The 24,620-nt window shown below is 37.2% G+C and overlaps 3 protein-coding genes across 4 annotated transcripts in view; 1 reads left to right on the top strand and 2 right to left on the bottom strand.

The window, feature by feature from the left end:
- Positions 1 to 415: 415 nt before the first annotated feature.
- On the bottom strand, positions 416 to 17,226 carry C4H12orf50 (chromosome 4 C12orf50 homolog). The gene is made up of 12 exons (XM_074539648.1): positions 16,394 to 17,226; positions 14,820 to 14,943; positions 12,577 to 12,753; positions 11,303 to 11,380; positions 11,096 to 11,209; positions 9,681 to 9,800; positions 8,345 to 8,452; positions 6,970 to 7,077; positions 6,546 to 6,743; positions 5,023 to 5,112; positions 4,378 to 4,469; positions 416 to 3,768 (listed from the first exon to the last, which is right to left on the bottom strand). Exons 1-12 carry the CDS (start codon positions 16,400 to 16,402, stop codon positions 3,706 to 3,708), a joined length of 1,281 nt encoding a protein of 426 aa, XP_074395749.1. The 5' UTR covers positions 16,403 to 17,226; the 3' UTR covers positions 416 to 3,705.
- On the top strand, positions 17,210 to 23,787 carry RLIG1 (RNA 5'-phosphate and 3'-OH ligase 1). Its single transcript, XM_005480662.3, has 7 exons — positions 17,210 to 17,370; positions 19,117 to 19,234; positions 19,858 to 19,953; positions 20,342 to 20,458; positions 20,822 to 21,016; positions 22,124 to 22,293; positions 22,840 to 23,787. Exons 1-7 carry the CDS (start codon positions 17,281 to 17,283, stop codon positions 23,026 to 23,028), a joined length of 975 nt encoding a protein of 324 aa, XP_005480719.1. The 5' UTR covers positions 17,210 to 17,280; the 3' UTR covers positions 23,029 to 23,787.
- CEP290 (centrosomal protein 290) overlaps positions 23,239 to 24,620 on the bottom strand; it is a 49,130-nt gene continuing 47,748 nt past the window's right edge. For both annotated transcript variants that reach the window (XM_074539644.1, XM_074539645.1), the window contains one exon: positions 23,239 to 24,564. In XM_074539644.1, the coding sequence (XP_074395745.1) occupies positions 24,379 to 24,564 (186 nt within the window). In that variant the 3' untranslated portion in view covers positions 23,239 to 24,378. The remainder of the gene's footprint in view (positions 24,565 to 24,620) is intronic.

Below are 24,620 nucleotides of genomic sequence, written 5' to 3'. Positions count from 1 at the left end.
ATTTGTGGTGAGAACTGTCCAAAACAGGACATAACAGAAAACACCTTTTTAAAAGTGTGTAGAAAGAGAGATAAGTAAGGTTATATCACCACTCTGTTTTATGAGGAAAACAAAATGCTATATAGCAATTTTGAATGTAGGTTGCTGTAGCTCTCCCCCGAGCTGGCCAGTAAGCGGCCAATAAGACTACTGTGGCCTTTTCTCTGAATGCAAAGCCTTGCACAACACGGCGGGGAGGCTTTAGCTCTGGAGGGAGCGAGCCCAGCGCACACCAAGGAAGGGAGGGCTCTGCGGGGCGTTGTTCAGACCCATTCGTGGGACTGCACCGCACCCTGGTGGCCGCAGGCGCAGGTAAAAATAATCGGCAGACTCGGTTGGTTTTTTAAACAAATTTATATATTTACATAATGCATTGCTGTACAAGGGAGCTTTCATCAGAAAATATCTTTATTGGGGGAAAATGTCAAAATACTTCTTTTTAAACAACGTCTACAATTCCCAGGGACATTTTACTTCATTTTTATTTTACAACAAACAATGTTTTTCTTGTTCAGGTGCTAACTTGAGATGGACTTTCCTACCTTAATTAATAAACAGAATATTTAAAATATCAGTGCTGCTGAGATGCTAGGAGTCAATGGAGTTGATTTAGGCATATAGGTTTGTTAAGGAATGCGGGATCTCAGACTGGAAGCTTTTCAAACTTTTGTCAAAATACAGGTGGTAGCACTGTTATTCTATTTACTAAGGAATATGATTCACCTAGATGAGATGTCTGATGTGCTTTTATAAGTACCATCTGGAAAAACATTAGCATATTTTAACACATCTAGGGTGAAATCAACAAATCACTTATTTCCCCTGGGCCTTCCAATTCAGCAGCAGATTATGGCTATGTATACTTAATACCAGGGCAAGTTCAACTCTGCTTCAGTGGCCCTCTGCCTCTGATTTTTAGCTCATTATCTCAGAGCTTATTTTCAACCACTGTGAGTGTAAATCAGTGGGGGGGGGGGGTCTGTCATGCAGTGATTATGTGGAAGTACAGAAATGCAATCAATCTTTAGGTCCTCACTGCATGAAATCCTGAATATTCTCAGTTTATTTTGGCTCCTCTCTGAGGTTTTAATGACAGAGAAACCCAGGCAAGATTAAAAAATATAACAGGGAAAGTGTCTGTGATCTGGAAAACAAACAAGTGTTTTTATTATTTTAGAGAATCTTAGTGTCTTTGAAGCTGTAAAAGGAAAATCTTAATTAAGTGTTTGATCACACAAACCACTTGATCCCTAAATGTTCCTCTCATTTCTGTCAAGAGCAGCTAACACCTCACAGGAACTTTAAATATCTTGTTGAGCCATATATTTAATGTGCAATGCTGAGATATTTTTTGGTATCTGTGAATTCCTGGGTTGAGCAAGCTATAACTAAAAAGAATGGTATTTGTAATTTCTCCACAGGAAGCTCCAGTGAAAAGAGTACTGAAGCTGTGATTCCACAAAAATTGAGGATCAGCCCACTATTACCCTCATGGCCACATCCTTTTCTTCCTGCATTTCCTTGTGTTTCCCTTCAGAAGAGTCTGACACTTAGCCCAACCATCTGCTGGGATATTTGCATCTTAAGATGCTAGAAAATTATTTTCTTTTGGCTTTGGTTTGTTGGGTTGCTTTTTCAGGGTCAGGAGGTGGGTTAAATTATATAAGGAGGTGCCTTTTTCTTTATGATCCCAGTCAGAAAGGTGCTCAGATTCTATAAAAGACCTCTTAAGATCATGATTTTTTGAGACCACACTGAAAAGAAAGGAAGATAGTGGAGTTAACCATATGCTGGGAGCCCCAAGTCAAACAGGGCCTCTAACCACAGGCCAGCACACTTGCAGATTTCACCCATGGGAAATTACCCTATTTTGGTCACTTACAGGATTTTCCCAAAGAGGCCAACTCTATTCCTCCTTTCTACTGTCAAACAGAAAGCATGTCCACCTGAGAACTTGCTGCCCTGCTAAATAAAGGTGAGGCCCAGCAGGGAGTGTAGTCACCTCTACCAAGCAGGAGCTGCTGATTTTCTCCTGTGGTAAGGGATCTGTGTGGCACAAGTCAGCAGGCAGCACATGCAGCCTGTGCTGCACTTATAGATCCACCTAGTAACAATATTAAATACTTGCACAAATTGAATATTGAAATCCTTTTTAACGGAATGCTAAAATCAGACCAGCATAATAACATTAGCCCGTGCCTATTTTTGGTCTTATCAAATTTAATACTCTAATTGTGGAGACACCAGACAAATAGGAAATGTAACATTTCTATTACTTTTGTGTGAAAAAAAAAAGGGAATTAAAAGGCTTTATCAAGATATTAAGAAATAACTTGACACAAGAGCTCTCTGAATTGAGATTATAAATCGCCTCAGGCAGACAACATGTGAAATGTTGCTTCAAAGCATCATGTGCTACAATTTGAAACACCAATGTCTAATCAGAGGTGGAAGGAACATTTCCAACACACCTAGTATTTGATTTTAAAAAGATGCTTCTTGTTTTGTACATTATTACTTAGCTAAACCAAATCCTCTAGGTTTTTCTAGTCCTCTCTTAGTTAAGAACAGTGATGCATAACTGCATACATGTCTATAATCAGTACAGCATGTTCTAACTTAAATGATTAAAAATTCAATTTCAAAAGAAAATAAAAATTACACCACTATTGAGATAATCAAGTAGGGCAGAGAAACATACAACCATATTTCTCATAGAACAGTAGAATTATTTCAGCTAGAAGTACCCTAGAAGGTATCTGATCCAGCCTCATGTTCTAAGCAGTCACAGAAGAAAAGGCTCCAAGGTGATAAAATGTTTTCATTCTCACAGTTACATGTGCCACCAAGACAATAACTGGATCCTACTGTTACAGAAAGAAGTTTGAAGGGCTCTCTACAAAAATTGATTGAGTTCTAAGAATGGCCAAAGGTCAGGTAAATGCAAAAAACTGAAAAAACATCTGAGAAAAAGGTACGAAGTCATGTATATGTAACACTTCACTAAGAGGCTTGCTTCCCCAGAAAGGAATATTAAAGTATCCTTCTTACCAGTCTTTATACAACTCTTCAAATTTCAGTTTGAAATGCATTTAAATACATATCTCAGTTAATTCTGAGTTTTCTTGTGAATTTCTTTAGTTCATAACACAGTTATGAACTGCTCCTCCATTAAAATTGCAAAATCTCAAGATCAAATTCAGAGTGAGTCCCCAAACACGTGGCAAAGCAGATAAACCATGTAGGAATCTGGCTTTTGTACCAGGAAACCACATTCTAGAATGCATTACACTATTGCTTTTTACATTAAAAGTCCTCTGAAACTGCTAAGTACAACTAATAGTATTTATTAATATTAGGAATTATGCCTTAAAAATCTATCAAATAAAATAGGGGAAGGATCTGTTTAAGAATTTTTTTCTCTATGAACTATCAGTCTATGGTGTAGAGCCGTAGTCTGTAAAAATAACGTCAAGTGCCAAAATTTTATAGTAGATTAAACATAGTGGATATAGATCTTTATATGTCACCATGCAGAGCATACTTTTAAGAATTTTTAACCAGTTTTGAAACACTATAGTGTGCTTCCTTCCTGCACCTTCTTTTTGGAATTTGCAGTTTCTTCATCTTTCTTCATCGTCTATCACATCCGAGTTGATCATTTCCTTATTTCCCTTTACAGGTTTCTTTTTCTCCTTTTTTATTCACTTCCATGTCTTCTTTACTCTGCTGTCAAAACAGATAGACACAAAATTCTGTGCATAATTTCTTAGAGTAAAACTACATGCTCCTTCAGAAACATTTTAAGAACTAAAATTTAACATGAGATAGACATTCTAATCTCAGCTTTCAGGGCAGCTGTAAAATGTATGAATGATCTTTAGGGTATCTTGCAAACATTTTGTAGCCTGAGTCCTTTCATGGCTTCAGACTTCAGCTAATTACTGCAGTTCAGTCATTGCTGAAGCTTCGCGAACAATCCAGCAGAGAAACAGATTAAACTTATATGGTCTCTACTGTATTTGTCTGGCACTAGAATCCAAAACTTGCATTTTGCAGCACTTTATTTTAGAGTATGCACTCTGCTTTCATATAAGTGTTATTGGTAAAAGAAACAGAAATGACAGGTTAGTTATTCAGGCAAAGGTACATGCCTGTAAACAAAACTATTAACTGCTCTTTCAGCTACTCAACTGACCAGAATTGATCAGAACAATTGATCAGAATCTTGCAGGTTTTGAATGAGGAAGTTTTACAAGCACTTTTACATTTTCTAGGTGGGCAGAGACATGCCATTTCTCCTAAGAAGGCTGAATTGTAACCATTTCTATCAGTTACCTGAGTGGTTATTTTAAATTTAGAGAATGGTTTTGCTTGTGGATTTCTTTTCCTCCAAGCTGGTGAATTAGAAGATCCTGAAGTATATTTGCCTGTAGGAAAAACATATACATTGTTTCCTAATTTCAGCCACAATTTCAGGAAAGAGTCCCTTAGTCTGATATGTGAATTAAATAGTGCAGTGACTGAAGTTTCAATGAATGTATCAGATGGGTCAGATATTGCCTCTGAAACACAAGCTGGTACTAAAGGCAGACTCTCTAGAACTTCAAAGATAATTTGCAACATTGTAGCATTTCCATGAGGCTCGTGTGATCTTCCAAACGAGGAGATTCTGCTATGAACATCCTTGGTTTTAACCAAGGGAATGTTCCTGGGCTAAAGACCTTCCCAAAGACATCAACAGCTTCTGTTTTATCCCTGCTTGTGAAAGCCCTATACACAAGGCTTTATTATGGCTTTTTGCTAGACATTTGATCGTGCCTCAGAATATGCTGCCTAATTACAAACCATTTTCTAAAAAAATCAATTAAAATTAATATTATTCATATCCTTCTTTTAATTCCATCTTAATGCAATTAATTAAAATTATAATTTTGTAATAATCCTACAATTTTCAGTTTATGCACAATGTGTAAATGTTACCATAGTTTTCTGTTTGTGTCCAAAATCTCCTATTGGCGTCAGGCTGATTCTTTTGTTTGGAGCCTTTCTGACCATAGGACTCAGGTGTTGCTGAAATAAAGACAACAAAAATATAAATGATTGCTCTTAAAGAAAAATGCTGATTACCATTTTTTCAAAAATGTTCTATCCTTTTTTAACCTGGAAATTTAATAAAATGCATTCTTCACATAAAGAATGTTCTCTCTATATCATCTCTACACCACCTTGTTCACATTTAATGAAAGCAAATATTCACAGAAAAAACTATTTGTACTCAAGACAAAGCACCAATGTTGGAATTTTTTTCGGTTTATTCACCTTAAAATAGGCATTACTCTGTCTGAAGGAGGTCCTTGTTATTAGAAATTAAGACAGGGAGGCACCTCAAAATGGAAAATGAGCCCAGCTTAAGAGAGATGACTGAAACTGCCAAGACGAAATCACTTTTTTGATTTCTGATTATTTAAATTATTTACCACAAAATCTGTTGACAAAGTTACAAATGAAAAAACAAATAAGCCAGAGAAACCATAAACAGAGAAACTGAAAATTCAAATAAAGCCCAAATAATGTAGTAGATTGGGTGAGGCTATATATGTACTAGTAAGATTAAAATAAAGTGAAATGTGTAATAAATCTGAAGCAGATTGCCAGAAAGGAAGATGCAAGACTCAGAATCCCACCTGTAGGCTTCTTTTCAAATTAATGACATGGCATGTACCATCAAGAAGACAGTAGAGTAAGATGAAGGAAAGTACCATCCTTTATGAGCAGCAGAAAGAATAGATTCAGTCCTCTGTCTGACATAATTAATGTGAAAAAAATAATACTAATGTTAAATACAAAGATTCACACTACATTTAAACCGATAACAGAATTGCGAATATGACCAAAACCCTTGTTTATTCAAGACAAAAAATAATCCTAAATCATGAAAATAAATAAAAATTCATAATCATGAAATCTCCAGTGAAATCCCAGATTTGGAAATATATTCTGCAAAGCAAGCAGCATATTTCCTACTGGGAAAAATAAGGTTGAACAAGAAACAATTCTTGAGACACAACTGAAATTCTACTGCAAAACATACTTCTACTAGAAGTAGTTAGAATAAAATTAGAATAGAACAAAAGAACTTAAAGGTGGATTTTTCAAGGTTTATTAAATATTTGAAGAGAATAAATCACATAAGACATGCTGTATAAAGTGGGGATCACTATATTTGTGCACATCACCACTTCATTGCATCCATGAATTCCTACTGCAAAGATGGCTCAATTATTTTTCATGAATATTCTGTCTGACAAACTGTAAAGCTTTATAAATCTTTATGTTTCTGTCTATGGATATGGCTAAAATCAACTTGTGAAAATTCTGCTTGATCAAATTTACTCATGCCTGTATTTAAGAATAAATAACTTATTATTTCGCTGCAGGGACCCAATTGAGAGCAGCACAATATAGACAGGCATTTTAAGAATTCTGTGTATGAAGGAGCCCACCTGTAGGTCCATTGAATTTTGGTTTTTGAGTGACAGTCCGGTAGACGACATAAGCTGATCGTCGAGGTTCTGGAGAATTTAAATGATTGTATCTTCCAGTGTCTCTCCCATATGGACTGGAAGAAGCAGTTTCATCGTCCTTACTTTGACCCCTTTGTTGATAACCTGGTTTTCCTTTGGGGTCTGGAGTGTGAATTCCTAAAAGGGAAAATACAACCAAAATGGTTGTCTTATTATTCAAAATTTCACAGAGTGCATGCAACTGGAGACCAAACAAGATTAAAAAAATGTTCTTTGTAGATAGACCAATCCAAGAATGGGCTGCCCCTATTTGACACTAAGAACAGAAATTTACTAGATAGTGCTAAAACATCTCACAGTTTAGTAAATACAAATGAATAAGCTGATGACTTTTTCAAAATACCTTTGCCAGTTACTGCACTAGTAGAATTTCTTCGCTCCTCAGAAATCCTTTTATTTTCCTTTACTTCCTTAAAGTGGTGGTTCTTTACCAGTTCAGTGTAGTTTGTTTCTGAGAGATTAAAATAACATGTATTCACTTTTTAGAAAGCACAAAAAATGTTCATAGCCAAAAATACTGTAGTATTTTTATTTTATAATCCTCTAATTCATAATAGGTCCCTTTGGAAGGCACATGGTTTCACATGTTAATTATATTAAAAGTGTCATTCCCCAGAAGGAAAGCAACAGTGTCTATATTTCCTCTAGCAGAAGAAATCTTAAAGAACAACTTAAAAATTAACTCTAAATGCAAAAATCAGATCATCCTTTTTCTACACTGCATAGGTGTGGACCTCTAGAACACCCATGGCTGAGCCCATGGAGGCCAACCCATGCAGTTCAAAGGATGCCAGGCCGAACCATGAATGACTTCTGCCTGTAGCATCTGGATACACCCTGGACATGTGCAGTGCAGGAACATAACAAAATACTACAAATGATGGAGGTAAATTTGCAACAGCACTGGTTGCATAGGTAAGCCCACTTCAAACTACAAACTGAACTTCACAGGGAAAGTTGCATTGTAAAGTACCCACAGTACTCTTCTGGCCCTGCTACTCTTTGGGAAGATGAGGCTTTGTTCTCCCTTTTTTCCTGCTAATGTAAATAAGCACTTATGGTTCCTGCCATTTGAGGCCAAAATGAGGCAGAAATGCTACACTTCTGCTTCAGTTTATGGGGTAGTTTAAAGACCAAAATCTGTCCTTTTTTTTCCTTTTATTCTAAAACTGCCAAGAAATGACTGGATAACAATCTATTCACAATAATATTTTGTAAGTTGACAAATATACTCTGGAACTCTCCCACGAAAAGGATGAAACTTATCATTAAGGTACTTTAGTGTAGGTATTTTAATTTGCTTACATGACTAGGTTTTGATAAACATACTCTATCACAAGTGTTATGTTCTGTCCTTAACTATATTTTGCTGGTTTTATTAAGTCCTGTGTTCTGTGAGATACTACCTACAATCAAATCTGTTTTACTTGTCCAAAGTGGAAAGTGCACAGCATTCCCCGTGATCTAGCATGTGCATCAGACTTTTGTAACTCAGGGACTCATAACTGAATCTATCAGAGGATGCAAACTGGCTGAAAGAAGCAGAATTAAACCATAACATTCAACAACTGCTGTCATCTTGCAGTGAAAGAATTTACACTGTTAATGGAAATTTCACTTCAGATTGGTTTTGCACAAAATATATAATGTTCAACACACTTGCAGAGGAACAAATGTAATCTAATCTAAAAATTTGCAAATACATAGTAATGAAGTACCTTTCACATTGGAATACTTCGATATAATTGGTTCTTTATCCCTAGGTAGTGCCTCAAATCTGTTTCCATCAATAAATGTGCTCCTCTGTATCACAGAACCACCACCTCCTGCAGGAAAGAAGTCTCATAGTTATCTATACTTGAGAGCACCCTGAGAAAGGTGAACAATGCAAACAGTCTGCTTTTTAAGTGGCATGTTTTTAACTGAAGTGAATAGAAACCAAATAGCTGATTTAATAAGGCTCACAAAAATTAGAGAAAATAGTCTGGTAAGCAGAGTTGTTAAACAGTCTGTTAAAAGCTTTAAATGCATATAATTGTGAACAGAGATTCAATTATTGAATTTTGGCTCAGTGTTAACTGTTTATACAGACATAAAGAATATCCAAAAAGCAAGATACTTTTGTACATAAAGGTGACAGGAAAAGATGCAGAATGTAAGATTCATTTCTACTGTGCAATAGTTCTGGAGCTAGAAGACACACACCAGTTTGCTTCAAGCTAGAGGAAGCAGGCCTAGCACGGTATTGCACTATTTTGTATTGATAAACTAAGGGGGAAAAAAGAATACTAAAATTATTACTATTTTTATCATTAATAAATATTTATGAAAAAAGGATTGAATATCACTAAGTATTAAGCAAATTCAAAGAGAATGTGGCATTCTTCAACTTTATTAACATGATTCAATACTGAACTCAATTTGTCAAAACAGTGTGTCTTCATTAAGGTCAACCAAGTTTATGCAGAGGGATTGGATCCTGTTGCACAAGTTGCAGGATTACAGCTTTGCTATTTTTCTGTAGGATAACTGAAAAATACAAAGCTTTTTCATCTTAACTATGGATAGTCTCACAAAAGTAACAGTTTTTGAAAGCATTTAGACTTCAGACAGTCACAGAATCACAGTCACAGAGTATTCTGAGTGGGAAGGGACTCAAGGATCACCAAGGCCATCTCTTAAATGAATGGCCCATACAGGGATCAAACACACGTCCTTGGTGTGTGTTACTAGCACCAGGCTCTAACCAATTTGTCTGCATTTCTGTGCCTGTTTTTCCATAACTCCACAGAACCCTTTCTTTCCCAAAATCTACTGTAATCTGCATAAAGGATTTTTTCCACTGCAATCCTAAAATAAGCATAATATATAATCGTAAACAATGTTTATGATTTATTGTTATAATTAATGATTCAGCATGAGAAAGAGTGTCTAGAACATAAAGAACACATAATAACTCAAATGCAAAATGTGGAAGTTTATTGCATGCATATTTAGTTATTTTATTTATCACATGACATTCAGCAATGAGAGACTGATGCTACAGTATATTACCTCCACTGTCAAAGGATTTAAGGTCTGTTCTGGGAATACTCTCTATTGATACTCTTCTTTCTGAACTCTCCTTTTCTTTTCTTGTATTATTAAATCTTATAGGAATCGTGTTGCCATCACCTGGAAAGGTAACAGAAAGAATGTTTAGCTGTGTGTAAGCACAGGTAATGGCACTGACATTCTCTTCCTCCCACCCCTATGAGCCATTGATTAGTTTAGTGCAATTTCTCTTAACCTCTCATTTCATAACCTTCTTTCTCTTTTATTAATTATTTGAATCCTGTCTAGTGTAACTGATGTCTATCTTTCATGCTCTATTAGAAAATATCATAACTCATAGACTAAAGAAGACTATGGCTCCAAAGTAAAGACCTAGCTATAAATTACCTGCTTATTGATGAGCTTTTCTCTACCCATGAATTATATTTATTAATCCTATCTAATGGAATTTATGGCATTTCCAGAATGCATGTCATCACAGTACCTGAAGCCTCAGAGAACTCAACTGAAAAACTGTTTTAGAGAAGCAAATCAATCTTTTTCTATTAATGCATCTAATGATAGATGACACTAAATAAAGACACTTCTTAAAAGGTATGTTCACACATCTGTCACTGATTCTCTCATCTATACACTAAATATATCTGTGTATTTGTTAGAAAGAATTTATCAAAACTATTTTAAAAACAAACATTTCAAATTTAGAAATTAGAAGAGAACAGTAAATGATAAACAATAAGAACTGAGGTAAATATTTATAAATTCATATTCCTTTGAACCTAATTATGTTGGATAGTCCAGAATTCAAAACAAAATGTAACTCTTTTGTTCTTCTTTTACAAGACAGTTGAAGGAGGCATTTAATCTAAATTTAGTTATAGAAAAATTTGACTTAAGACTACATTTTGACATCAAGGCACCCAAGAGAGCCAGCAGAGGTCCAGGAGCACCTCTGGAAAAGTGGCTCATCTCACCCTTCGGCACTGCCTGGTGATTCAATAAAAAGGAGATTCATTGGAGTTCCTGTCTCTCTTCATTTTCACCAGAGAGCCTAGATGAGAAATTCAAACTACATTCCTAACCTTAGGATGGTTAAAATTAGACTACATAAATCTTTATCATGAAATTACATGAAAAATCTATGTTGTATATGTCAGAAAAGATTGTGTTAATAGCCCATTTCTACATTTTCCATCCACAATTTATGCAGGTCATCAGCACAAGTGTGACTATATATATGGCAAAAAGAATGAAGTGTTTGTGCAATTTGCTGACAAATACAAATATGTTTCTGCAATATTTTATTTTTACCTAATTTAAAAAGCAGAGAGGAAGTGCAAACTATGTAATAGTTTCTCCCTGTTACAGCAGTTTTAGTAGTGGTAAATACAATGCAAAGAAATCAAAATACTTGCCTTTCTGCAAGTTTTGCTCAGTAGTTTCCAAGGGTAATAACTCATCTTGCCATGGTGAAGACACAGTTTTTGTTGATTGGTGTTTATAAGGGTTCTGAATCCCATAATACTCTCCTAGACACGTCCCAGGATGGGGAAAAAAAGCACTAAAGTTTACTGTATTGGAAGCATTGCTTTTAGGGAAAGAATGATTAATTTCATATTTACCAGATTTATAGCATATATCCCTTATTGCTCTTTCCTCTTCAATATCTATAACAGTCTTAGGCATCCAGGTAGAAACATCTGCAGGAAATATTTGTAAAAGATTACAAGATAACTATACAAAAACCTTTGATAATTCTTAATAATAAAATATGCTAATGACTTGAATTTTTGTCATTTGGTTATTTTAGGTTTTGACTGCAACCTGTGCTTCTGGACTGAAAAATGATTACTTAATATTAGGTATTTTTATGTGCAATGGGATTGCAGTTAAAAAATATTTCTAAAAGCAAACATTTGTTAGTTCAAAAGGATTCAAAAATATATTCAATATTCATTTTCAAAATAATCTTTCATTTATACCCACAAGGAAATTGGATCCAATGTGTCACCAGAGAGTGCTTGTCACAAAACCTCTGCCCAAAGTTACAAAGCCCTGTAATGCCTGCTGGCAGAGCTGGTGAAGTGAGAGCTCTGGATCTCTCCCAGTTAAGGCCATGAGGATTAGCAAAGCCCTGCTTTCTATACTGTTTAAGTGGCATATTCAGGCTGAGGCCAGGCTAGGAGGCATTAACAGGCTGGTCTACCAGCCAACCTGATGGGCAGTGGGAAAGTGAAAAATGGGTTGGGGCAGCACAGCAATTTGCTGAATGCATGCCTGAAAGCAGATCATTCCTTCACTTTTCACTCTCCAGGAATGTGCCATTTGTTCCATCCCCATGAGTCTCTTATCTCTAAGAGAGATATGGTCAATGGTTTAACTGTACTAACATATATGTATATATAAATGTAAAAACATTCAGTTCAACTACTGGAGAGTTTCGCATCAACTCTCTTTGCTAGATTTAAGAATATCTTTCTCTAAAAAATTACTGCCTATAGAGTTTGGTAAATTGGCTGAAAAATTACTTAACTCAAAATTATCTTTTGTAAAAAACTTGTGACTTCACTTTCACTGACGAGTGCATACAGCCCTTGTTCAAAAGTTTATTTCTCAGAAACAAATACCTCCCAAACTTGTAATTTCATCCCAGAATTTTGAAGAGTTTTTGATGGCCATTTGAATTGGATTGCAGGCTTTAGAAAATACTGCCTTCTCACATCTGGTGACTAATAGTTCCAACATTTTAAAGATCAGCTGAAAACTATCTCAAAAAACTTTTCAACAAGTCTTTTCTAAAAGTTTCATGGTTATTACAACAAGCCAGTTGTGAGGTACATTGCAAGAGCTGACAAAACCCATATAACTTGCTTATAAAAGAAAAAAAACTGTTTACAGTTGTCATCCTCGTCATCATCATCTTCATCATCCTCTTCATCATCCTCTTCATCACTGAGGTTTATAATCAGTGGAGGATGAATTGGTACTAAAACATTGTCTTGATTTCTGAGTGAGTCCTGACGATGGGCTGGATGCAGAATGCCTCCTTGGACATCCTGTTTCAATGGGACATCTGCAGACAAGAACATTAAACTTCTTTTGGTAGAAGGAAACTAAAGTATCACATCCAGACTGACAGCAGCAGGCATACTTCTGAAAACATTATCAAGATTAGGCATTATATATGTTGTGCAGAGGCTGGCAAGAGAGTGCCTTCCAACTCCAGAAAGTATGAAAAACACAGGTGCCAGCTCCTCTGAATGGACACAGGCACTACTGAGTACAGACTTTTGAAATGTGGAACATTTTCATCACTGCACTATTTTAAAAAGTTGCAAACATGCTGTATCATTCCCTACAGCATCCATTTTGAAGAATTCAGCAATGCTAAGCACAGGATTGTTCATTTTAAATTTGAAGACTTTTTTATATCAAACTAAATCTCAACTCTCATTACTAGGTACAAAATGTAGATTTTGTGAAGGAATGTAAAGTACACAAAAATAATTTGCACTTAATCAGAAAGAAAATCTGAATATATATAATTTTCCTAAGGAATTTATATATTAATTTGCTAAGGAATTAATCTCCACACATAATATTTTCAGCAATATGGCTTTAGTACTGGGATAACACATTCCAAGAGCAAGGAAATACAATGGACTAAAAAGAAAAATTATGAAAGATGGTGAGTTTACAGTTATTGTTTTAGCTGACTGATTTTCAACCACAATATCCTGTGCATTATATCAAAAATAGTGAAATTTGATATATTTTCCAGTCTTAAAGAAAGAGTGGGCATTTTTCTATTATTCCAGTTGTTTTTATTTTTGTGCATCTCTTGCTTGCCTATGAGCATCATGTATATAATGTTAAACCTATTCTCATAACATGATTGCAAATAAGACTTGTTGCACCTCATGTAAGAGATGTGTAAGATACAACACTAACTTGATGGAGCCTTTTTCAGTGTTCAGAACAGGCTATTTTTAGCCCCATGTAGAATAAGTTAAATTAAATTTGTTTAACAAGATTTTTGAATATAAGAACAACAGAAAAAGCACACTAAGTATCAGCAATGTGACACACACAGGCTTTGAACTCGTACATATTTCAGTAAAAAGTAAAAGGGTTTGGTCTGTTTTCCAGCTGTGATTGTCAGACATTGCTCTGGCACAGGAGACCCTTGCCCACAGTGCTTTTGGGCACAGTCTCTGACTTGCACCACAGCCTTACACAGTGTGCTGAGCAAGGGGAGCTATGCTAAAGGCAGAATGGGCATCTGGAAAAACAGCACTCCAGGTCTTGCCTTGATCCTGTGTGCTTAGTTAGGCTCTACATGCCCAGATGCCACAGGCTCCATCTTCCTAGGGCAATTTCAGGAACATCAGGTTTCATGGTGACTTGCTCTCCTCACTCCTGCTTCTGACAGCTTTGTTTTTTGCCCTGGACTATTATCCTGTTCCAGGTTCCAGCTGTCTACCAGGATTTCTGGTATTTAAGAGCTCCTCTTAGAAATGGATGAGGAAAAAAAGGGTCTTGTAATGGTGGAGTTTTCCACAAATAAGAGTGTTGCTTTATACACTATTACTGTACTTCAGTAATATTTAACCAATGTTCAAGCCCCAAATTTTTATTCAAAACAACAAACTGGAAATATATCTGCACAAACAGCTCTGTTATCTGGTGTTATCTCTACAAGGGGTGTCTCATCCATACATGTGCTATATCAACAGATATTGGTGTCCCTCCTCATCCCACCACACATATTGCTTTTGATTTCTCTTAAATTATTACCTGAATACTAACCATTTGAATTACTAGAGAGATTTACTCTATCAGAAATTCAAGTTAAGCAACATTTTTATTCCATGGATCTCAGCAACCTAAATGTGACTTCATCTTTTATATCACTAACAGGTATAAAGATTCATAATATGACAGCTAAAATCATTCATGTGGTAATCTTATTCAAATTCCTTTCCTTCCCTTAAACTTGCTAGGCTAGCAGATCATACCTGATTGATTCATCATGGTGCATTTCTTGACCTTACTATATATTACATAAGCACTGGAAGGATATTTTTGTCTATTTTATTACTCTAGTGAACAAATTGTTTAGAAAATATTTTTACTCACTGTTACTAGGTGGCAAATAAAGTCCATTTATATTACGAGGTTTTCTGTGAAAGAAGTCACAGCTTATCCTCCTACAGCCTACAGGCTCTGTCTCCCAGAAACAGGAAAACTTGCTGTAGTTTTGCTGCAGGAGAAAACAGTTTTCAGGTGTTGTAAATATAACAACCAAAATTGAATAAATGGATTAGTACATGCTGTGTGAACTTAGGATTGAATATATGAGAGTTCACACTGCTATAAATGTATGATCAAGATTTTGTGGGACCACATTCTTATAGTTTACAACATTTCAATTTATCTTTTATGACTTGTCATAAGCTCTAGATAGCTCTAAAGTTACTAAGTTAAGTCAATGCTGTTTGGTGATGTCAAATTGTTTCTAGATTACAATAGGGGTAAGACAGTCTACTTAGTTTACTGCAGACTTCTCATGAGCTGGTGGGAAAGAAAAAAATCTCTTAAGTCATTTAACTGACGTGGCTGAGTTTACTTTTCTGTACAATGGAAAAATCAGATAAATCTCCAATTAAATGTGCTGCACAAGGGCAAATCTTGCACTTGTACTGTCTTACTATTAAAGGACATGAATCTATGGGAAAACACATGGTAAGAAACAAAACCCAAAAAGATTCCTGACAAAAACTTAAAAATTTTGCGATTTGATGTTGCCACTACTGTTATTGCACTGCTCGCATCATCTTTCAACTTCAGCTGTTTTTAAAGATGACAAACAAAAACCTAATGGGAATAATAGATTGTCTACATGGATTTTTTTAATTATTTAATTGTTGCTTTACTCATACATATGCTCATACTGCAGCTGTCCCTCTATTGATCAATGTGGCACCAGTTAAAAAGTCTGCACAATATTGCAGAGATAGTACTTTCACGATAAGAGTCATTCCTGTTAGTCATAAAATTGTTGTTCCACATCTCCATCTTATCAGTCTGCAGTTTTTAGCACCATCTCTGATGATGCAATTCACTTCTCCTTATAACCTGAGGTATCTGTCTCAAACATATGATAAACTTGTAATTCCAAAGAGGCAAGGGCTCACGAGATTCACCCTGAATACGTAAACTCAGGCTTATATCCTGGATGTAAATGGCATCCCACCTGAAAATTGTAAATGTCACGTTGGGTGTTATTTTAGAATGAGTTTCTGAGTAATTTTATAAATGAAAACAAGGCCCTACTTGAAAATATTGGAATGTTTGGAAGCAGGTTTCTCCCAGTTCCAGACATTAACAGCTAAGTCTAAAAGCAGCATCTCCAAAAACTTTTGGACTGTAGTCAGTACAATTGGGCCACCCCCTGAGACACAAAGCCCATCTCCCAGGCATTAACACCTAACTCCCAGACCCTTAAAAACGGATGGAATAACCAAGAGCCCTAAAACCATCCCTGGATTTTTACCAGGTGGAATGTAAGTACTTCTTTGAATTAAAGCTATTAGCAGTCAGGCAAATCATCCAGAAAACAGTTTTCTTCCAAATGCCAAACCTTCAGACGACAATAAACTCAGTGGATAGTGTAGCTAAAACAAAAAATAGTTGAAGGAAGCATGTGGTACCTTCTCCATGTGGCTGAACTGTTGAACTGAACTGAGAGCAGTTGTTAGCCAGGATGGAATGTTACATTTTAACAGTTGCCAACTGCTCTTCCAGCTTGGGACACCAGCATCATGCTGCTACATGACCTGTCCAGCCTGAACACCTTCCTTCCTCTCTGCTGCATCCAAGTAAAATATAGAATATCATGTCGTTTCAAAGAGTCACCCATTCTGGTACTTTTTTAATGTGAAGTGGAAAAAAACAATTTAGCGAAGCTTAAATAATACCCAACTTCTTGCTGGTGCAACTGTGGTCTTAAAAACAAATCCCTGATACCACAAAGACACCACAGCTGGGCAACAACAGTCAGAGGGAGGAGTGAGAATATGTGTGGGAGAAAGAACCCTCGGCCACCAAGGTCAGGGAAGAAGAAGGGGGAGAAGGTGCTCCAGATGCCGAGCAGAGAGTGTCTCCTGCAGCCCGTGGTGAAGGCCATGGCGAGGCAGCTGTGCCCCTGCAGCCCATGGAGATCCACGGTGCGGCAGACATGGACCCGCAGCCTGCGCAGGGCCCCACGCCAGGGCAGGTGGGTGGGGGGGCTGTGAGCCCATGAGAAGTCCGCGCTGGAGTAACTTCCTGGCAGAACCTATAGACCCAGGAGTCCATAGGTGTCTACTCTCGCAGGAGCCGGTGCTGGAGAAAGCGCAGCTGCCCCGGGCCGTGCCAGGCCGGGCGAGCGGAGTCGGGCGCTGCTGGGCCCGATGTTGAACGGGAGGCGGCCCCGCCCCGCGCAGCAGCAGCAGCAGCGCCCCCGGCGGCGGCCGCGCCGGACTCCATTTCCCGTAGGGCAGCGCGGGCGGGCGGGCGCAGGCACGGCGGCGGCGGGCGCGGGCGGCCGGCCGGGGCCATGAGGCGGCGGGGAGCGGTGCAGCGCAAGGTGCCGTGTCTGTTCGTCACCGAGGTGAAGGACGAGCCCTCGGCCAAGCGGGAGCGACAGGTGGCTGTGGCAGCACCGGGACGGGAGGACGGGGGGCAGGCAGGTGGGGCTGGGCCGTGTCCGAGCGCAGGGGAAACCGCTGGGCCGCGGCTCGCAACAGCACGGACCGTGCCGGAGCCCCCAGCCACGGCCGAGTAGCCAGAAGGTCGGCTGCAGAGTTAAGGGAACCTCACGGGACAGGCTTGTGTAGGGGTTTCCCGCTGAAGTGCAGAGAGGAAAGCCCGTCTGAGAGCCGTGCCAGCTCAGCCCCACGCTTTTCCTGGCAAGCGCATACAGGTGTTCACCCTGATGCTGTGTTTGCTTTTTCTAAGTGAAGGCCACCCCAGCATGGCCGCACGGGGAGGCTGTGGGAAACCGGCCTGCCACTGCCGCCTGTGAGCCTCGTAGGAGGAAAAGTGAGGCTGTGAGATGTGGGTAGACTAGGGCGGCACACTCACCTGTCTAGCTGCAGACCTCCAGCTTGTGTTCCCTGGTTTTAGTGGCAGCTGTGTAGAGAGATGGAATGCAACTGCGGGTGATCTTCTCCCCTTGGTGATTCGCTTCTGGATGAAAGAGCTAAAATGGTTGCCAAAACTACAGTAACATAATTGTTCGACTTAGAGTTAAACCATCTCAGTAATGGTAATATGAGGGTACCTTCCTACACTGGTGATTATCCTCACAGAAAAACCTAACAGGGTAATAGATCTGGAACTGGCATGTGCTATTTTTGTTTGGCTGATTTTGGCTTGGGTTTTTTAATAGTTTTTTGTTGTTGCTTTGATTTGTTTTTGTTGTGTTTTTAAAGTTCAGGCAAGAATAAAACAAGAGTTATGACTGGTGGGGAAAAAGGGGGTGGTACTGGTGGTGAAACCAATGGGAATGTTTTATCACTACCCTGAAATTTTTAATGTAATCTTGATATACGCTATTTGTTATGGTTACACATCTTATAATATGAAACATTCATGTTATGTCACACAAGATCTCATTTTATGAATTCCACATTCTATTTCAAGACTTCTGCAAGACAAGGACTTGCTTTGTGTTTTGCTAGCAGAGAGATTCCAGATTAAAAGACAAAGTTGACTGGGGAGAGAAGAGGGGTATGATAGAAGAGGTATGATAATTATAGAGAAAAATATTTGAATCCAAACATCACTGATTGCATGTTTGCAGTGAAACTCTTAGAGAAGCTGTGCAGAAGTCCTAGAAATTTGTACTAGTTGGCTGTTTTTTTAAGACCCACAGGTCATGTATTTCTTTGCTCTTTCAAAGCAAGTGTTTAACTGACATTGCTGATGCTAAGTGTTTAATACCAGGATGCTTTTGCTACCTTGCAAAAGCACACCTGCTCTGTGTATTGCACTATCATGGTGTTATTGACTTTCATCTCCAAACTGAAAGCCTGGAAAGAGCTAGTCAGGAGGAATTTCTATTGCAACCTTAGTGCAGGAATGTGGATCTCAAAATGTTGCTGTGTTGAAGTGCAACCCTTGTAGTTTATATGCCCTGTTTAAAGGGGAAAGCAAAATCATCTTTAAATAATAATCAAAAATGGGAAAGAGGGAGAGACTTTACAAACAGATTGCCCTAGTTATTCTGTCTTAGAGTACTTTGCAAACTATCAAGTTTTGAAGAAATTATTAGAAATCAGCCCTATAATGTGTAATACCTAAAGAACTGGATTTATAGAGGCCAGCTGAAAAAGGAGCAGGAATCCCTATGAGAGCAAGGCAGTAACATAGCCATTTGTCTTCTTTGCAGCCATTTAAAGTTTTGGCAACTGACACTATAACTGGAAAGGCATTAGAGGCAGATGTACACAATGCAGTTCCTACTGAAAAGGTGGATGGAACCTGCTGTTATGTAACAACATATAAAGGTAATAAGGAAGATCCATTTGCAGATTTCTCATGCTGACTAGAACTTGTTTTACTTAGTTTTCCCCTTTTTTGTATGATTTATTTACAGCTGTTGTGAACTCAAGCGTCATTAAGCATGTTCACCACAAAGTAATAGTTACCATAGACTTGGAACGTGTTTCTGAAGTTGTTTTGGCATTTACTCTCTAAAATATGTGAAGTATGATTTAAGTGAATATCAACATCCAGGAACTATTCCAGTTTTTAAACTTCCTATTAGTAAGTCTTCCTTGCAGACTGGGTCATGTATAATAGAGTGTCTAATTTCCTTGGGGAATATTTATAGAAGTAGAGAGGTTGGGAGGAAATGAGAGGACTGTGGTTCATTGACTCAGTGGGGCTCATGCCTTCACCTGCAGTTGTAAGTAAACTCTGTATTACACTAGGCAGGACTGTACATAGAAGCTAAAATAGATTTGGAAATTCACAGTGTACTTTGAATTTAGAGTGGATGGCTTTGCTTATAAAATTTCTCTAGTGGCAAATAGGAATTCCTATCTTGCCTGCTATGTAGCTGGTTTCAGTACTCTGCAGGATATGGTCACCTCAATAAAGTGCTGGTTTTGTCTTTGGGAACTCCTAGGACAGCCCTACCTATGGGCCAGGTTGGATCGAAAACCCTCCAAACAAGGTGAAAAAAGGTTTAAGCGATTCTTGTATTCATTGGAAGATTGCAAAGGTTAGTGCAGATTTCTTTCCTTCTTTTTGACAATGTGAGGTATCCAGTTAGAAAAACAACTAGGCTAACAAATAATCAGTTATCTTGCTCCAGTTTTTTTAACATCACCCTTTACATTGAAGAGATTTAAACTGGAATAAGTAGCTAAATTTTTAATCCTAATTTTTGAACTTTTAAACTTCTTAAAGGCTAAATGCATCTTTAAACTACCCTAATGGTAAACCACTTGAGTGTGACAGATGTTGGTGTTTGTACAAAGTAACTGGGACTACTGTCTGTAACAAACAAGGTTAAAATCAATCATATTTTGATAATTGCATTGAAAGATGACTAAAGCAAAGTTGGTTACCAGCTTATCAAACACAAAGTGTTGCATTTATATGTCTAGAATTTGTTTGGAATATTGAAGAGGATTTCAAGCCTGTTCCAGATACCTGGATTCCAGCAAAGGACATAGAATTCTCTAATGGCAATCCTTTGCCTGATGAAAATGGACATATGCCAGGTACCTATGATGCAACACAGGTAAACTGGGGAAGGGTGTGTGTGAATTTCTGAAGTGAATTGGAATTAATTCCAGAGTTAAAAATAGTAGTTAACATATTCAGAAAAAATAAAATTGGAATGTCATTCATTCACTATCCAGAAAGGCTTTGTTTTTGACACATGGAGATAATTGCAGTTTGCTGTACAAACTTACAGGCCTTCAGCTGAAGGCATAATTGTCACATTTGCATTCTTCTAAGACACAACAGTTTTTACTTTCTCTTTGTAGTTAGATATAGGATTTTTATAATGCCTGTAAAAGCTTCTAGTATGCATTTAATAACTTCAGATATTTCCTTTGGTAAAATGTGTTTTCTCATAGGTTGGGTGCCTGTGGAGAAGAACAGTAAGCAGTATTGCTGGCACTCATCTGTTGTAAATTATGAGGCTGGAGTAGCACTGGTATTGAAGCACCATGCTGACCCAGGGCTTCTGGAAATCAGTCCTGTGCCATTATCAGAAATTTTAGAGCAAACATTGGAGCTGATAGGAACTAATATCAATGCAAATCCATATGGTAAGTTTATGTGGTCTGTTCTTAAATACTTTTTTCTTAAGTGGTATTTTTGAGTGAAATCAATGCACTTTCTTTGTGTTAGTTTTTTAAGAGTTTTCCAGTAGCAACCTTCTTAGAAAGGAGAGAAAGGGCTGGCTGAAGGAACTCTCACCCAGAAATACCTTAGAAAGCTGAGTTGTCATGGGACTAGTTATGTCTGTTAAACCTCAGTTACTATAAAAATGCATTGCTTTTGTCTTCCAAAAAACTGGAAAAACTGTTGTAAATATTACTGTTAAAATACTAGTAGAATTTTTTAAGTTTGTTTCTTGGAGCCTTCACTTTTTTGCATACTCTTTTGATGAATTGAAGTAGAAAACTTAATTTGGCCATTTTTTGGAGCCCCTGAAGTTAGCTTTTGGAGCCCCCACAAGTTGCAATTCTTAGATGATAAAATAGGAATTTTTTTAAGGAAATGTAATTGAGCCTAAATCTCAGTTGTGGCTTCTTCATTTAAAGGCCTTATAATGAGAAACCAATTTCATATGAGCACAAGTGAGTTCTAACTTCTGTGCTTTGCTGTTAGGATAACTTGCAAGGATGGATAGGAAAAACAGTCCTACCCTGGTCCTAAGCACTTCCTCAGTATGTACAAGAATGGCAACAAAAATTTCTAATAGCTGTGTTCTTAAATGAAGATTTATGTTAACAGGAAAAGGCAATGGAGTTGTTAACAGCCCAGTTTTAAGTATTCGTGAGAAGATATGCCAGATTTTCAGGAACTAAGATGTTTGTGCCATTGATCATGATCTGAAGGGTGGAGGATTTAGCTGCTAGCTGTATGGTGACTGAGGAGGTGACCACAATGGAAAACAGACAACTATAAATCTGTGTCATGTTTATTTTATACAGAGGAGCAGGATGTTTTAATAAATATAAATTAAAATGTGAGAAGAGACAGCTGCATTTGGTACTTAAAATTTTAATTAACTGTTCTGTTAAAGGCAGGACAATATTGTAGTATCTAATAGAAATTTACCTTTACAGAGTGCTTTTAAGATATCTGCAATAACAAAAGTGAGGAAACACTCTTAACTAGGAGGAAGGTATTTGTTTCTTTGAATGTAGGATTGGGAAGCAAGAAGCACCCTGTACATCTTCTGGTCCCACATGGAGCTTTTGAAATAAAGAATCCACCTGCCTTGAAGCAAAATGACATACTGTCTTGGTTTGAAAGCTGTACGGAGGGTAAAGTTGAAGGAATTGTGTGGCACTGCCATGATGGGTGTTTAATCAAGGTAAGTATGTGGATGGACATGTGGAAAGCACTGTAAGAATATAAAATGTGATGCACTGTATTCATTTTTTGTCTTTTTTTTCCAAATTCTTTAATAGTGAATGTTCTTCAACAAACAAGATGACAGCACAATTAGTAAAGCCACTGAATGACAACATAACATGTTGAACTTTTTCATTCCCAACATGCTTATATAAAGTAATTGAGAACATATTTTCTTGTCTCTCTGTATAGAAATCATTGAAGCTTAATTCCTCTATTTAAAAATTTAATTCTCATAATGTTGACTAATAGAACAAGTATTATTTAATAAGAATATGATTTCTGATTAATTAGCAGGTTTGTACTATTTCTGAAACTGTGGAGGACACCTTGGTTCTGGATTGCCTTTTGCACTTCGTTGTTCATGTTACAGAGATCACTTATTAATGATTTAAGCCCTGATGCAGAGGATCCTAGAAACCACAGCCACCCACACACTTCCCAAGCTGGGAATTTTTGCACTATATCAAAATGGCTGAACTGATCTTCTTTCCTTTTCTTTTAGCTCCATCGCCATCATCTTGGTTTACCTTGGCCACTTGCAGAGACATACCTGAATTCCCAGCCTGTTGTAATTTCTTTTAATGGAACTAAATGTGACTATGACTTTGAACCAAAGAGTTTGTTTCACCATTTTTCAATGTTGGATGGACAAAAATTTGACAGACTCAAAGATATCAAGTTTGATGCTTGAAATTAAGTTTTTCTTTTAAGTTAATTGTTGTATGTTCTGCATTGCTCTTACTTGTGTCTACCACAGAATTCTTCATGAATACTCTTCTAGCTTGGGCAACAGCCCAGGTACTACTGTATCATTTTAAGTTTATCCTAAATGACTAAATAACAGAGTTATGACAGTCAGAGCAGAGATCTAGCTTCCAGCATATTTCTTTTATGAAAAATCCTTGACTTTTGAACACATTCCTGGAAACTGTTAGCATTAAGTGTAGGAAGTATGTTTTCTACCACTGGCTGGTCCTAAAAGCTTTACTAATAAATGCAATCAACTGGAAAAGTTACATAGGTTGTGCTTCTACAATTGTAATTATTTTGACACTGTTGTATGTAGATTTGAGACTTAGCATAATGCTTCTTAACAGTGAAAAGACATATTTCAGTTGGGACCAGAATTAGTCTTAAAATTTGACAATTTTTTTCAAGTTGTAACTGTTTCTTACGGGGGAGAACTTCCTGGTATCACTTAACTGTACATCTGCAGCACTATGCTATTATTTAAAAACCCAGCTAATCTATATCTTAAAGGCACTTGCACTATATTGGGAGAAAAAGAGTAAATAATAGAAAATAGTTTTATTTTGGAGAGCCTAGTAAGTAGAGGGAGACATGACTTGGCTTAGTAATTCCCATTTACAACTGTGTCTCAATTACAAAACTTCATCACAGGCATATTAAGATAAGTTATATAAATAATAAAGGTGAGACTGAATGATCATTTGAGTTGGCTTTATTTCATCTCTGCTATAAAAGTATACATCCAGCAATACAAAATAAACAAAATGAAAAATCAATTATGTACAAAAATACCAGTGGTTTGGCTGAGATACTACAGCTTCATTTTCAGTTCTTTGTTCTTGGAATTTTTAACATTGAGGTAAAAATAACCAGGAACGTAAGAAAAGACATGCAGCACATTCACCCTGAGTTCAAACATTATGGTTGCACAAGACAACAAGAAAAAATTACATATTGTTACTGATCTGGGACTTAGCATACTTAGTATGCTGACAGTTTAAATGCTTATTAACTTTTAAGAGAAGCCCAAACTTTCAATTTTACCTGACACCTTATTACTCAAATTAACTGTTCTGAGTTAAAATATTCTATTACACAAGAGCTGGGAGAGGTAAAACTCCCTTTTATTTTGACTGCTGTATATAAATACTGACAATGAATTGTTGAATAATCCAATTCTGCCCTCTTAGGTGTGTGCAAACTAACATAACTTTAAGAGACTTGTATAATTCCAAGATAAACACAGACAATTTTATTTTTTGTATCAATGATGAGGATACTGAACACTACCCTAATCAACAGAAGTATTGCCTGGGCTATCCTGAATGCCAAACTCTTCACAAAGCTGCTTCAATCTCTCTTCCAAGATAATATTTTTCTTAACTTCTTCTTTGTAGTTATATTTTAGATCCTCAAGTTCTTCAAAAAAGGAAGGATTATAGGTTTCTAGTTCTCTTCTCAGCTCTTTTGTCTCTTCCTATTGAAAAGAATGAAGGAGTACCACCTTTATCCAGAACTTTGTTAATACTACAC

This window comes from Zonotrichia albicollis, chromosome 4, assembly GCF_047830755.1.
Source record: "Zonotrichia albicollis isolate bZonAlb1 chromosome 4, bZonAlb1.hap1, whole genome shotgun sequence".
NCBI lineage: Eukaryota > Metazoa > Chordata > Aves > Passeriformes > Passerellidae > Zonotrichia > Zonotrichia albicollis.
The sequence above is the reverse complement of the archived record's forward strand: the minus strand, read 5'-3'. Positions and strand labels throughout refer to the sequence as shown.